The sequence below is a fragment of the Caloenas nicobarica genome, chromosome Z (genome assembly GCF_036013445.1).
Source record: "Caloenas nicobarica isolate bCalNic1 chromosome Z, bCalNic1.hap1, whole genome shotgun sequence".
NCBI lineage: Eukaryota > Metazoa > Chordata > Aves > Columbiformes > Columbidae > Caloenas > Caloenas nicobarica.
Genome location: NC_088284.1, coordinates 43,636,717 through 43,652,443, shown reverse-complemented (window position 1 = coordinate 43,652,443; position 15,727 = coordinate 43,636,717). Strand labels below are relative to the sequence as shown.

Sequence of the window (15,727 nt, the reverse complement as noted above, 5' to 3'; positions counted from 1 at the left end):
GTGGCAGTTAAAACCCTATGTTGGATGTGACACTTCTAGAAATTAGTGGAAGCACCTTTGCATCCTTTTGAATGGATCTGTTTCATTGTCTGTTTTCAATTGGCATGGTGGTTTTGCTTTGCACATAGAAAAGCTGCTTTTATCTATGGAGCTGGCGAGTCTCAATCTCTTCCCAGAAGAGATCACTCTTCCTTTATCCTGCTCCTTGGTTGCATGCATTCATTCATGTATTCAACCTAAAAAGGCTACTAGTTTGTCAAGAGTTCCCTTTGTCACTGAGACTTGGGGTAGGCAAACCTGCAGTTTGAAGTGACCTGGCTCTACCTGTGTGGCAGCCAAACTGCAGAGTGATATAGACCAGCATTTCATGAAGCACAGCTGCTTTCTGGTTACCCACTGTGTTGTCAGGAACATTAGTATGCCCTTTAGCTAATCCTTTCACCAAGAAGATCTAGGCTGTTAAATTCATAGTGGTGCCTGTACATGAAAATATTTTCTCTATGAAGTGCATGGGATGTTTCAAATACAAATGAAGGAATTCCAGTGGTAAAACCCTTCTGAGTCTTTTTTAAGATTGCATGACTGTGTAATAGAGAAATATAAGCAAGCCATGTATTTAGCCATTGTAGCTGACAGTGTGGTACTCTGTTCTATTGGTATTGGCAAAATAGCCATTATTGTGATGGTTTTCTTAAAATAATAATCAAAAGACTTCTTTCTTTTCTAGGGAATTTGACACCAGAGCCACCTAAAATATCATCTTCTACAAGCCACCCAGATCTCTTAGGTGGATGGGATTCTTGGGCAGATTCCTCAGCAATGATCAATGTAGCATTGCCACAACCGAAGCCTCTTTTTGAAGGTATTATGAAATGAAATTCTTCCATAAGGGGGAATAAGGAATACTCCAGACTTAGTTGGTTTAATCACCTGAAACTGCTGAACATGTCTTCATGCTTTTTTGCTTTATTGCTTAAAGGACTCCATGTTCTTGTGCTTAGAAGCTCCTTTAGTAAGGCACTTATGTATTTTTTCAGAACAAGTTCAAGGCAGAGGAACTAAATTCTTTCAGTTGTCTACAGTAATTGTGATTCTTGTCATGATAAAAGATGTCATGGCACAGAATGCTGCGGAGGTTTACACAAGGTGTTGTGGAAATAGTGCTTTTATTTATTCCCTCAATTTCCAAATACACCAAGTACATTATACATTTTCTTATTATACAGTTCAAGCTTTTACCACAAGGAGCCAGTCCAGTGTGTCTTCAGGTCAGTCTTTCAGCCAGGCTATATCTCAGAATTTTGATCCTTTTGCTGATCTTGCCAACCTTGGATCTGGTCTTCCAGGTACGGTCTTACTTATTGCCTCTATGGTTTGATTTGCTTCTTGTACCAATAAATGTAACTGATAGCTTATATAAAAGTAAGTGCTTCCTTTTAATTGTTAACAACCAGCTTGAGACAGTTGCTCAAGGCATTGTGTGAAACATCCAGAATAATACAAGGTGTTTAAAAAATATGGACCCAATTTCAAAGTACCCTGGATGCAAATTGGGTCCATCTTTTTGAAACACCCTGTATTTCAGAAGATAACCATAGCTGTGATTTAGGAACAGTATATATACTTCATGCTTCAGAATCTAGTTGAAAGGGTAAGTGAAACCAGGGATTGCAGATTCAGTAACTGAGCATGAAGTTTCTTATCTAGCATTGATTGATACTGTGCTGTGAAGAACATAAAATGAAAGCTAGATTAAATTATTTGTTAGATCCAAAGTGACAGTTGTTTTCCTTTTAATTCAGTACTTTTCTTTGAATTCGGTAGGACTTAATAGCACTGCTACTCACATTTGTCATGTTTGTCATGATTTGTTGTGCAAGGTGAGTACAAACCAAGTCCATACTTGTACACAAATGTCATGAACATTTGCCAGTTTGCAGTGGTGTGCACAATAAGTTATGGAAGATGGGACACATCGCAGAGTAACACTTGTCTCAGGATGTTATGTTCACCCCAAACTCAGAAATTAGCCCTGCAGCATTCTCAAACAGCAGAAAAACAAAGAGTAATAAAAGGAACTGAGGTCCTTGCATTTCAGAACCACACTGCCATAGCAAATGGCTGATTTGTAGCTGTTAAATGTGACTACCTACTGAGAGTCCAAGGAACAAATTGGAATGGCCTGTAGTTGCTGAGTTTCAGAAATGTTTTTCCTTTAGCTTAGAACGGACAGAGGTTTTATTCTGTTGCCTTTGCAGTTAGTATTGTGTGTTGAATTGAATTACCCTCTCAGTAGAATTATCTTATAGAAGAACAAGGTAATATACAATGTTTGGCTTCTTTATGATGCCTGTGCATAATTACTTGCAAAATTCTAGTGTTAAAGCAGTAGCAATAAGGCTGCTCTGCAGTAAACGAATTACAAACATTTTCTAGTTTAATAATTCAGGATACTATGGACTCGTTACATCTATAGATAGTGTGACAGGAAAAAACTCAATTTATCTTTGACTTGGAGATGCAGGTATAGCACACACTGAACCAGTGGAAGATATTTTACTAATTTTAGTAGGATTTAGATCAATTCATTAGTCTTTCAGTTAACTTCCAATAGGAAAAATGACTGCATTAAAAAGTAGCCAGATGTCACTGCATTAGTTAACCTTAGACTTGAACTGAATTTTCAGGGAGTTACAGGAACTGAAGTTTAGACTTGATGTTGTATTTTTCATAGGTGTTTTTTGGCCTTCACATGCAAGTCATTATTCTGGAAGATGAGTTATGGGAATGAAAGCTGCTTAATTGGGAATGCTATATAAGCAGAAAAGAATCAATAGCTTAGTAGTTAATAGTTGTGTATTAGGCTAGTGGTGGGAAACCAGTAGTGTTCTCTGGTAGCTGGTGGTCTCACACACCTCATTGCTAGGAATGATCATGTACCAGAAAGTAGGATTGTGCTTGTCCTACAGGAAGAATTGGTTGGTCTTGAAAACTGAAATAATTAATGTAGAATGTTTCAAAAGAGTACTTGAATGAGAGAATTTTTCAGTATGTAAGGTCATGTACTTTGACTAGTAACAGGGATTTCTTGTGTAAATTTCACAAGTTAAAAGTGACTGGAACTGACTTGGCTATGCAATTGGGTGCTTTAATGAAAAAATGGTGCAATCCTATATTTGTATCAGGTGTTGTATTGCAATACTAGGTTTTATCAGATGTGGTATTTAGAGGTATAGTATGGTATCTTGTACATGGCCATGGGGAGATATCCTCTTGTATAAGCTGTTATAACTACAAGCAACAGCTACAAAATAGGGCTATTGAGAGAGATGAGGTGTGGGGAGCCAGTTCTGAAAAAGTAACCAGTTTATATTTCTATATATACCCAGACAAGCTTGGTGTTATTTCTGATGCTTTAGGGTGAGTAAAAGGAGGGGGAAATAGCAGCAAGAACAAGTAAGCTTAAACTGACTTGGGATATGTTTGAGCTGAAAGTTAGGTTCTGATCTGCAACAGCTGATGAATAACATATGTGGAGATGCAAATACTAATTTGCCTTCCTCCAAGAAATAATGAGATGGGATCATAAGTTTGTCATTCAAGACCAAGTGATAAAAGATGTGTGGTTTTGAAGTGTCAGTTTTTCATTCATATTGTACTTCCTAGCTGGCTTGAGGTGTGCAACCATATTTGACCACTGGTCTTGAAATCATGTTCTGTCATTTTTAGGGAATTCTTCCAATATGAAGAGGTCTTAATCTGTTTTAGGATCCCATAAGTGCGGTATAAAATGTTTCTCTTCCAAAAAGTCTTGATGTATCTGCATTCAGTTGTCATGCTATTTTTTTCCCTGTGATGGGTATCTGCCAGGCATATACAACCTGTCAAGGGAACTGAGTTTCTATGCATCTTTTGAAATGAAGCCACTCAAGGGCAATTTAATGGTGGCTTGGTTTAGAATTAAAAAACATCAGGTTTATTTTCATCAGCAAGATAAAGCTGAATAATGAATTTCAAAGCCTGGAGCTTTATTCTGCTCAATTTGTTTACAGGGAGTATTGTAGAGAAGAGGCCCTGTGTGTTCTTCCCAAAGTGAGTAGCAGGTGAAGCTGCTAAGCAGTGTTATTTATACAGGTTTAATGAAGGGAAATGGGATACTAAAAATTGAGTCAATATTGATAGACAGAGGCCTATAGATCACACCAGATTACAACAGTATCTCCTGCAGGTTTCAGTCATTTTTCGCTAATGTGCAACATTACCTGCCAGTGCTGCTGTAGAATGTTCTCATCTTTCTTAAACAATATTGCAAGAAAACACTAGAAACTTTGAAAGCATTCATTTGAAAACATTCTCAGTATACTACATTTCCTTGATCATATAATTAGTTTTTCAGTATCCCCTGACAGACGTTGAAGTGTAATGAATTGGGAGGCAGAACTATTTTCACTGAATGTTTTTGTGGCCTGGCTGATCAGACAAGAGCAAATACTTCTGCTAAAACTGGCAGTTCAGAACCTGAATTGTAAGAGACTGAAGGACTTTCAATAATGGCTCTAGCTCCTGCCATCCAAGTTACTTGTTAATGAGACTCTTCATTCTGCACACTTTTCTGTTACTCTCTCTTGTATAGTGGTATCACAGTAAACTATGTGGTTAGATGTCAAGACCAAACTGTCTTACTCATATTAAACAAGTGACAGATATCCAGCTGAACAACTAATTTAGTATTTATTGCTAGGTTCCTCCAGTGGTGGAGTTTCAAATATTGGCTTTGGTCAGAAGACTGCTCCATCTCAGAAAATGGGAAATCAGTGGCAGAAATCCACAAAATCACAAAGTGTATCATGGCAGTCCCAGACTAAATCCAGCACAGCAGCCAAACCAAATTACACAGTAAACTTCAGTGTTATTGGAGGACGAGAAGAAAGAGGAGTCAGAACCCCAAGCTTTGGTAAGTTTTCTGAAGGCATTACTTAAAATGGTTTGTGTGAAGTTAGATGCAGAAGTTCTTGTACTTCATCTTTTTATTAATGTTTAGGTTGTATCTACTAGAAATCAGAAAAGACCTTGGCAAATCTGGTGTCCTGTTTTTGCAAAGCTGGACTAGAATATCCCAGAGACAAGCTGACCTTGGCTCCAATATTTGCAAGTTTGGTCATAGTCTCAAGGCTATATTCACTCACCCACATGGGTACTGGTTTTGTATCACTGGGTTAGAAAGGTAAATTTGATCTATCCAGGGAGAGATGGTTGCTAATGTTGATTCTTCTTGGAATACACAAGTAAAAGGATGCAACATTTTTTTTCTAGCTGAAGAATAGTAGCTAGTCTTAAAGATTGAGGTTTAACTTACTGGAAATTCTTGTGTTTCGAACACGGATGGCTATGGGAACAGGTGGAATCGTTCTTGGAACCAGTCCCTTAAGATGTTCTTATTGAATAGGCAATTTGCCTGGTTGCATAGGTATGGCCTCTTCTACATTAACCTTCTTGGAAAATTTTATTTTCTTGATATGTTGGTATTAGGATTATGCCTTCCTGTAGATAGCATATAAGTTAACAGCAGTAGTTCTCTTAAGCTGAAATTATTCTGTTGATCTGTATCTGGAAAGAGGTGACAAGATGGAGAGCCAGTGTGTATAAGTTGTTAGCACAGGAAAGTCTATTTGGAGAACAAGGAAAAAAATTAATTAGCAGGATGAAATGCTTAAACAGGGCAAGGGAAGTTGTGATTTCTCATCCTTGAAAACAGGTGGACCTCAGCTAGACAAGGACCTGAGAAATTTATGCAGTTGTCGCTGTTTTGAGTGGGGATTGGCCTAGATGACATCCAGAGGCCTCTTCAGAATTCAGTTATTCTACAGCTCTCTAAAATTTTTCGGTTCTATAATGACTATTCATGTTTATATTTTATTCCTTCATTATTCTGCCTAAGTTTCAACATACTTAAATGTTAACTACATACTTTTGACTAGAGTATTGAGTATATGGTCACTTGAAAAACTGCTGCACAGCACTTAGAATTACTTTATGGTGGAAAAATTGAACCATTTCCAAAATCATGAATAGGTAGATGCGTACTCCCTCAAATCCACTAAATCTTTGAAAAAAGAGGACATGGAAGTATTTAGTCACATGTGTACATGTGAGGTTATCTGTTCTGCTGAACTGAAAGCTTGTCAGTGATCCCTTTCATTCTGATCCTTCTGTTAGTCTTGTGGAGTTTAACAAGTCACTAAAGAATATTCATCATGGTAGCCAGAAACATTATGCAGGTATATCTAAGTGCAGTATATTTCCCCATTAATGCATTCTCCTATGTAACTTTTCATTTAATGTTTTTTCTCCTTTCATAGGTCAAAAGCCCAAAGTTTCAGAAAATGACTTTGAGGATCTCCTATCTAATCAAGGATTTTCAGCTAAATCTGATAAAAAGGGACCAAAAACCATTGCTGAGATGAGAAAGCAAGAAATGTCTAAAGATATGGACCCCTTGAAGCTCAAGGTTTGTTTAACACTGGTTTTGATTTAAGTGAAAACCTGAGCTTATGCTTAGAACATGCTGATAACAGAGAAGGGGATACAATGACTAATAGAGCAAACTGATAAAGCAGAATGAAATTTTATCTGTATTTAAATCATATGACTGTAGGTTCATTAGTATCAAGAATAGTCAGTTGGCAGTGAAGCAGCGGTTGCAATAGCACAAGAAGTGTGCTATTCCATCCACAAAAAGTGGATGGAACCCAAGTTCCTGTTTCTTTCAGCTGAGCTTGGGGAATTTTAAGAACCTGTTTTCTTGTCAGAGTCCATTCTTGAAGCCAGAACTGTTCTTTTAGTGTTTGCAAAGGTCTCCTTAGAAAAGATGGATTTTGCTGGTAATACAAAACTACACTTCAAAAAACAGGCAAGTGAGAATAGCTGTTGTTAGAATGCCCACTTCATTACATTTACTACTTAACAAGTGCTACTGCTGTCTTAAGAAGTTACTAAAAGATGCAATTCTGGAGGTGGGCTGAAGAAGCAGTCTGTGGGGTGTTACCTGATAACATGTTCAGCGTTTTTTATGTATTACTCATTGATAACATCACATATTAATATACTTTGAACTTTGTAGTCCTTATGATCCTTTAGAAAAGTTTATAAAAACTTCAGAGGTGTGCCGAAATTTGTTTTCACAAAGTGTCTTACCTGAAGAGAGTGTGCACAGCTTGCGTGGGTACTTTTTAACACAAATCACCATAAATGGAAATAAATACAGATTTTTTTATTTACCATAATTGTTGCTGATAGAGGGCAGAGATTTTCATATTGCATAACAGTGGTTAGTTAACACACTGTATCACTATAGCAGTGACTTGAATATTGCTATTAAAGTCTGTGAAATGGCCAGTTATTCTAATCAACTTTCATGGGGATATCTGAAATAACACTTTAGTTTGTGCACCTCTGCAGGCTGTTTAAGTAGATGTTAACCATTAATATATGTGATCTTGATTTGTACAAAAGTTTCAGAGTTTTAGTAAATTACTGTTGTGCCCTGACATGGAGTTAATGTAATTGTAATAGATATTTTTAATTACTCCTGTCAATCCTATTTAATTTTACAGGGTTTTGTAATATGTAACTGTCTCAGTAATCTCTCTTGCAATGACTGAATTTCTGCAATAAACTAATAATGAGCTACTCTCTAGTGACAGATGCAAAATACCACTTTTGGGCTGCTAATGATCTGGGTGCCAGAAGGAAGAATGTAGCAACACAGTTGGATTTAGGAGGGGTGACTGCAGCAAGTTATTTATACTTGGGTCGTAATCTTGTAATCCTGTACAGAGTAAACGTTATGTCTCTAGACTGAGAATGCTTTCAGTGTTGCATTAAGTTCAATACATTCTGTTTTTCCCAGATTCTTGAATGGATTGAAGGAAAGGAGAGAAATATCAGAGCATTAATATCCACTCTTCATACAGTGCTTTGGGAAGGGGAAAATAAGTGGAAACCAGTCAGCATGGCAGATCTAGTAACTCCTGAACAAGTGAAAAAATACTACAGGAAAGCAGTGCTTGTAGTTCATCCAGATAAGGTGAGTGTGTTCCTCTGATCTTCTTTCCTTTAGAAGGAATACCAACTGCTTTTAGCAAACCTTATTTATTAGTCACTGACAGATGCTGCAGCCTTGCTGCTTAATCAGCACCCTATATGTTCTTTACTTTGCTTCCATTGTCTTCTGAATTTGGTGTCCTGCATCCAGGCAGTACAGAATTTTTGTCATCCTGATACAGCATAAAATTCAACAGATAAATGCTAACAAACGAAAGATCCTATGAAGGTTGTACTGAGCATCAAAGTTGGTTATGCTGGATTCTTACTGCTGGCAGGTTTAATGCCGATTAGTGGAATCTGCTTTGTTTCTACCAGCTGATATGTCAGGTCTTTTAAGGACTATTCACCAATACATGAAGACTCAGAGGCTGCCACAGCAAAACTGATGGGAAAACCTGCTGAACCTCATTTGTTAAACAACTTTACTAGGAACTAGAAAAAGTAAACTTTACTAGAGTAAACAAATTAGTAGTTGAAAAATACTTGATGAATATGACATTCTAGTTGCCTTTTAAAAATATATAATGCATTTAATTGCTGTTTGTTAGTGTCCCAATGTATGGGGCTAGCTTCTTGTTCTGAGTCAATGCTCTAGCCTATGTTGTAGTTATAAAGATAAGCATTGAATATACCTGGTTTGAGTTTTCAGGTTTGCCTTCACTGGTGGTTCAGCGAGCAATAATCTAAGTCCTATGTCGTCTTGTATTCATAACATAGGAACAAGATGTTGTTCGTTCTTTTCTTCCCCCGTCATTTGCTGTTCTCGGCCATGTGGCTTCCTCTACCCTTATGGTGTGGTGTTTTCTGTAAGCCCTTTTAATGCATCAGTGTCAGAACACAGATCTTATTGAGGGATTGTCATCTTTCTTGGTTTTGGTGTGGTTTGGGTTTTTTTGCTTTGTTTATTTGTGGTTTTGTTTGTTTGGTGGTGGGGTTTTTTTTTCCTCTCTCCTGTCACTTAGAGTTAAAGCAGTACCTAAAAGGGTTTGTAAACTACTGCAGCTGGCAAAGGCCAAGCAGTAGAAGAGGAAAGATAATGGAAGGGGCAATGAGGTTTCCCATTTGTTTTGGAAAGAACCTGTAAAAATGACTCATCTTGTGGGACTGGATCTTTACTAACTGTGGGGGCTAGGTTGGCCCAGAGGCAGAGCTGCTGTGAAATAGGGAACCAGGAGCATGCTGTCTTCATTTGAGTACAGAGGCAAATGCACAGGAAGCAATATGTTCATTCACAATCAGCAACAGATTTTTCTCCAGGAAATCCTGTCCAGAAGATCTCTGCTTAAATTTTATTCTTGTACACTACTGCAAGGTCTGTCAGAAAGCAATTCCAAAAATCATTGGATTTGATCATTAATATTAAATAAAACTATTTATGTAAAGAACAGCTTGAAAAACTGTTTTTAACTAAGTTTCAGCTATTTATGAATTGCAGGAAAAGTCTGAAGTAATGTAAGGAAACGAAGGCTTTGGTGGTATTTAAAATACTCATGGCAATCTTTGGATAAGATTGGAGAGAACTGTGTCTGCAAAATTCACACAGCAGTCTAAAGTTGTTGAATAAGATGGCAAATATAAAAGGGGTGAGATCTTTCTTAAGTCATGTAATTCCTGATATTTTTATGCTTCTAATAGGTTCTGTTTGTTTTCAGGCCACTGGACAACCTTATGAGCAGTATGCCAAAATGATCTTCATGGAATTGAGTGATGCATGGTCAGAGTTCGAAAACCAGGGATCAAAGTCGCTTTTCTAAAACTTAACCTTTTACAGAATTACTTCAGGAAACCGGAGCTGAGCATTTTCCAAGCTGAAGCGCTCTTCCATGGTGTCAGCACAGTTTCTAATCATGCACTTAAATGTGGTGATGTATTTTATAAGATGTAGAGTACAAAGCATTACACAGATGCATTAAGAAAACAGCTGCTCGGTACTTGAAGAAATCACAGTCTGGAAGTAAAAATTTCCTTTCAGTTTTGTATATGGTAAAACAGAACTTTAGTGGAGCTCCATGATTTCTGACATACTAGTATTAATTATAAATCATTCCAATTTTGCTGATCTTTGCTTTACCTCTACCTTCCCCATTTTTCTGTTACTTTCAGTAGTCTTGTGATTCAATTTCGATGTTTCATGCCAGCCACCTTATTTGAAGTGCTTTAGTTATCAGCAGTAAATTTTGCTTGGTTTATCTCAATCCTGAAGGTGTATATTTTCATCTGTATTTTATGTAATCCATCTGATAATCATTCTGTAAATAATGCTTTCTGACAATACCTGTGTTCTTTACAATAAATTAACAGTTGTTTAGGCAAAAAGATCTGAAATGTGGGAAAGTCAGACAGGGTTCTTATTTTTTTTTTTTTTTCCCCTACATATCATGAATCTAGAAACAAATCTTGACTTTAAGGACTGCATGTTCCTTCTGTTTTGTTATTTATTATGAACCTTTGGAAGGCAGTACTCTGACCAGTGCTTTTTTCCTAGTTCTTTAAATGGTGTCTTGCTTCCAGTTTCAGTGGAACATTCCTTCCATTGGACTTCAGATACTCTGATAGAAATAATTTATTCTGAAACTTGAAATGTAAGCAAAAAACATGTTAGTCTGCTTTGATTTGTCTGACTAAATACTACATTACTCCTTATCATCTGGAGAGCATCTGAAGTGCTTCAACACATTTTGCTGCATGTCTGGACTTCTGTATTTCTGAGATATGCATGACATCAGTTTATGTTAAAACATGGGGTGTATTGGTAGGCTGTTCCATTTCTGCTCACCAACCTTTCAGGTGCTGGCTTTTGCAAGATGAGTAGAGACACAACTTGATAACAAAACTTGCCATGTTTTCTCATCCCCATTCAGAAGGCCATTTTTCACTAGTGCTGGGGTAAATTAATGCAAATGGCCAATGATTTATACTCTGTGTAATAAAAAAAATGCAATTTTCATGTCAAGTTTGAAAATGTTGAAAACTAGTATTGTGGTATTAAAGCTCTGGCAGAAATCTCTTGATACAGTACAGCTGAGCATTCAAGGGGATATTTTGATCATCTTGCTGTTTTATACATTTTGCATGCTTAACAGTGAGGGAAGCTGTACCATTATCAGAGGTAACTGTTCAGCTGAGCAACACCTAAGCAGAAAACATGGGATTCTAATGCCACTTGAACAGTGTGTTAGATGAGGTTGTCCACTGCCACACGAGCTTGAGAGCTGATGGGTTAAAGACTTGTGAACACAGGTTGCAATTTATAACTTCTAAGCTCACATCTAACAGTTACTTGTTAACTTGTGTGAAAAGGTTTTCTGTCTGTATATTCACAAATATATTCAGCTACTGTGATTTTGTTTAAGATGGAAGCCAGGATCAGTTATGAATCAGGAAGGTTATATATTATTCGTAGCTGCAGTTGTATTTCAGTTACTGCTTTGAAGCAGTCTTAAACCTCAGTGCATTTCTTCATTAAAAACAGGTAACTTGCTGTCTGATTTAGAGTAAGAGCAATCTTTTTTGCTTTGGACACTTCATTAATTCTTTGTATGTGTGGTCTGCACCCATCGAAATTAAAGGCTTCTGCTGGTAGGACAGATTTGTTGAAGACCTGCATGGCTTTTTACAGTTCTATGGCAAATGATATCTAGTAGTAGGTTTAAAAAGACTTACACTGATATATAGTGACTGTGATTGCTGCACTCCTATAAACAGCTGAGAGATAAAGCATTTCAGAGGGACCTGCTTTTAGTAAGGAAGGACTACTTTAAAAATCCATGTTCCTTTCAGCACATACAGGCAACTTAATTTTGAGGGACACATTTTTAATTGCTCTTTTCTTGAAATATGTGTATAAAAATTAAAATTGAAAATTTGGGGGAAGATATCTTCCTCTGCTTTGTGTGCTTGTTAATATTTTCTGGATGATGTCTACATTTCTGTATTTGTTTCTGTACTCTTGTTTGCAAAATTTTCTTTAACAGAGGACTAGACTAGAATCTTAGCTGTGATTTTAAGTTAGCAGGGAAACATGAGTGCAAGTGTCTTATCTGGAACTAAAGATCTCTTGAGACTGACTCCCCTGTCTTGAAATTATGGAAAATCATGAAGTTTGGCTGTGAATTCTTCCAAGAGCCATTTGATACTTACTGTAGTGTCAGTCAAGTTGATAGGACCCTTCAGCTTATTTTATGGCTTAATCAGCTCTGGTCCTCAGTGGGGGAACTGGCTGTTTCCTCTGTCCTGTTCCTTTCTATGTAGTTGAATTTTGGTGCTAAGAATGTGGGAGAGGCTCAGTTTGGTAAATTCTCAAATCTTGACAATGAAACTATTCTGGTATTTTGGGGTTTTTGTTTTTGTTTTGGTGTAACTGTGTCATTTAGCTGTGTTGCATACAAGAATATTCAAAAAGTAAGGCACTGTAAGCAAACTTTAAAAATTCAAGTGATGAACATGAACATAGTAAACTGAAGTTTTGTTTTCTTTAGAAGGTAAAGCAGCATGAGGACCACTAAAGGCTTAAATATTAAATTTTTTAGTTACGGGAATCTGGGAAGTGGGAAGTTACGTAAATTTTAAATAAACATATATTGAGTCTTAATTTTGCTTTTAAAGGAGAGGGTCATTTGGGAGAAAAAAGATTTTTTTTTTTTAATTAATCTTAAACCAGTAATTAAAAAATTGGGAATGAGGGCTTTTCAATTGTTCTCATGCTCTGTATTTCATTGTTAATTGCTTGTCTTCTTTAGGGGATAGGGCTGCATTCAAACTATTACACATTTCACTGTAGCTGTATTCTTAATGTCCACAAGCCAAAGAGCTTTTAGAATAGGCTACAGAAGTATAGTTTAAGCTGAGACTTTATTAAATACTGTGAATTACCTCTGGGCTTAAAACGTCTGTTTTCAATTCATGCTTATTTGTTGCACAGTTAAATTCTGAAATGTTGAAGTGAAGTCTTGCCCAGAAAGCTTGATGGCAAAGCTTGAGGTCAAGGTAACCAAGTGTTGCCAGTAGGTCGATGTTGTGTCTATCAAGACTTCACACATGGAACTTGAAGTTCTTTTGTGTACATCTCCTTGACTCTTGCAGCAAATCATGCTGCCTTTTGGCCTGTGTTTGTAGTTCCTTTGTCTGTTAATGACAGCTGACTAATAGCATGCTCTTTTTGCAGCCTACCAGAATTCAATTCTTAAAAGTGAGTAGCTTGAAGTGGTTATTGCAAGAGCAAAGAAAAACAATGCAGGATAAGTTAAGGGAAGAGTGGAGAAGAGCATCCAGAGTGTAACCTACATCTCAAACATTGTTTTCTAATTCTCTCTTCATTGACCTATCCCTGCCTACTTCTGCTAAAAACAGGTCTAGTGTAGTAGAAAGAACCTTGATTGTAGCCTACTATTGCAGCCTTTTTAGAAGTGCTACCAACTGGCTATAGACAGTACCAAGTGTTCATCCTGTTTTTGCAGAAGTTGCTGCAAAGCAGGGCTTATAGAATGCTAGGGCAGTTTTCCACTAGTTATTTCTGAACTAAGTTGCTTATGTTAAATTCCTGTTAGATCTACAGAGTCAGGCAACTTTTAAAATAGAGATCTGTGAAGAAGAATTGATGTTAAGAGTGTGTGTGGTTAAAACCTGCCAAATGGAGAAGAGTGTGGTGTTTTGACTATGTTTGAGGAAATCAGTTGGTGTCTAAGCTTGAGCACACCTGTTTTGTTTCCTAGTGCTGTCTGATTTCCTTGAACTTAACAGCAGGGAAGAGAAAATGAGCAGTTAAGCACTTGCATTCATATTACACCATGGGGTTATTCTCAGTATTGTTAGCAGGTAGCGATTCCCAGACATCAAGCCCGGGAGGAAAAGTTCCTCTGTGTTGCCACTTGAGTGCAGTTCAGGTAGTTTGCTAATTAATGGTAGCTTCTTTCAGCAAATACAGAATGGAAAACTTAGAACAGGGCTGATGAAGTACATTTCCTTGAAACAGTGGCAGAGTCCTTGGCATTGCACCTGTGAGGGTAACTAGTGCTCATGAAAAATGCCTTGTTTACCTCCATTTTCTTGCTACTTTGAGAAGGTTCCTCCAGTGTTGTCTTGCCAAGCACAGAGTAACAGTTCCTGAATGCAGGCTATGTCTCAAAGCCACGTGCACAGGATTAATATTTTGCACAAACCAAAGCAGAGTTTGAGTGTAACTGACATCTTGTCTGCCCTTTGGCACTGCTGGGCCGCGTGCACTGTTCCACCTCCAAGACCAGAGTGCCGTTTCCCCAGTAGTGGCAGTATGTTTGCATAGTTGTTGGCCATTGCATTCTCTGCTGTTCACCAGAATATTTCAAGGGTAGAGTAAATGTGGAAAGCTTGTTACTCCCAAGCTGTGTCCTTAAATGTCTAACCATCGCATTGTAATGAATGCTTTGTAAATAAAGTCAAATTAGTCTTGTACAGTTACTTGTGTTTTTTGATTCAGTTGATATTTTCTGTAAAGAACTTAGAGATGATTGACCTGTGAAAGCTGTAAAAGGAATGTATCAAGGTTGTGACCTTGATGAATCTTGCAATGCTTGCTTGCTTGCTCGGGTGAGTTTATTGTAGACTGCGGTTTAGACTGCGTTAAGCTTCTAACATACGCTCCAAAAATACAAATTCAGTCATTTTTATGAAGGATACATGTTCTCTTAGAAGCTTTTTACTACCAAAAGGGGATTAAGAGGCATTGTGAGAACTCACAAAACTCTTTAGTGGAATGTACTGTATATTTGCAATGTAGACTTCTAGAAAGCAGTTGTCATATCTGATAAGGACTTAGCTTGCTTTTTTTTTGTATTTACCTGTAGTTGTGATTGTACTTTCTATACCTGTGATTTTTCTGGTTTGGGGTGTGTGGAAGGACAGAACAGATACTCAAGTCCTATTTTTGCCATCTTTCAGGAAATGCAATGTACTGAGTAATTTTGCTACTAGTGAAATGAAGATTATACCTGTATGTATATAAAGGTAATATACCCAAATTAAGCCTTGTTTAAAAGTACATTTAATGTTTAGCACAATGTCCTTGAACAGAATATTTTGCTTTGAAATGTAACATGACTTAACCAGTGATCAATTAAAATAAACAAAATTACTTCGCATGTTTCTTTCTTCAGCAAAGGGAGAAATTATTTGAATACCCAAAGCATTTCTACTGCCTCTTTCAGAACAATATGCAAGTGTTAGAGAAATGGTTCTAATTAATATATTGAGGTTGACTGGACCTCTTGGAAAGGAAGTGTCTCTTCAGAAGTGTGTCTTGTCTTGGAGAGGAGTCCCTGCAGTGCACTCTGGGGTTTGGCAGCTAAACTTCTTGGACTGCTGCCTGTATTGGGCTGTGTGGGGTTCTTGCACAGGACCTGGTGCGATACAAAGCCATCCTGTCCCTCAAGGGAAGCTCTTCTATAGGTGTGTGACAGCAATTGAAGAGAAGGAAACAAAAGCAGGAACAAGTGAACAAGACTGAGGCAGGAGGGAGGAATGAGCAGCCTGTAGGGGAGGGTGGGAGAGAGGAATGTATGGTGATGAAGGATGACAGACCTGAGAGATCTGTGAGGCAATGCTGGAGGAGTCATCACTGGTGGGATGTTACTAACTTGGTGTCCAG

At 37.5% G+C, this 15,727-nt stretch overlaps 1 protein-coding gene across 2 annotated transcripts in view; it reads left to right on the top strand.

The window, feature by feature from the left end:
• Positions 1-15,184, top strand: part of GAK (cyclin G associated kinase) — a 79,528-nt gene extending 64,344 nt beyond the window's left edge. Inside the window, exons 23-28 of one of the 2 annotated variants that reach the window (XM_065656234.1) lie at positions 728-862; positions 1,227-1,346; positions 4,742-4,954; positions 6,360-6,508; positions 7,910-8,086; positions 9,759-15,184. In XM_065656234.1, coding sequence (XP_065512306.1) covers positions 728-862; positions 1,227-1,346; positions 4,742-4,954; positions 6,360-6,508; positions 7,910-8,086; positions 9,759-9,860 — 896 coding nt within the window. In that variant the 3' untranslated portion in view covers positions 9,861-15,184. The remainder of the gene's footprint in view (positions 1-727; positions 863-1,226; positions 1,347-4,741; positions 4,955-6,359; positions 6,509-7,909; positions 8,087-9,758) is intronic. The other variant, XM_065656235.1, reaches the window with a different exon arrangement.
• The last annotated feature ends 543 nt before the right edge of the window (positions 15,185-15,727 follow it).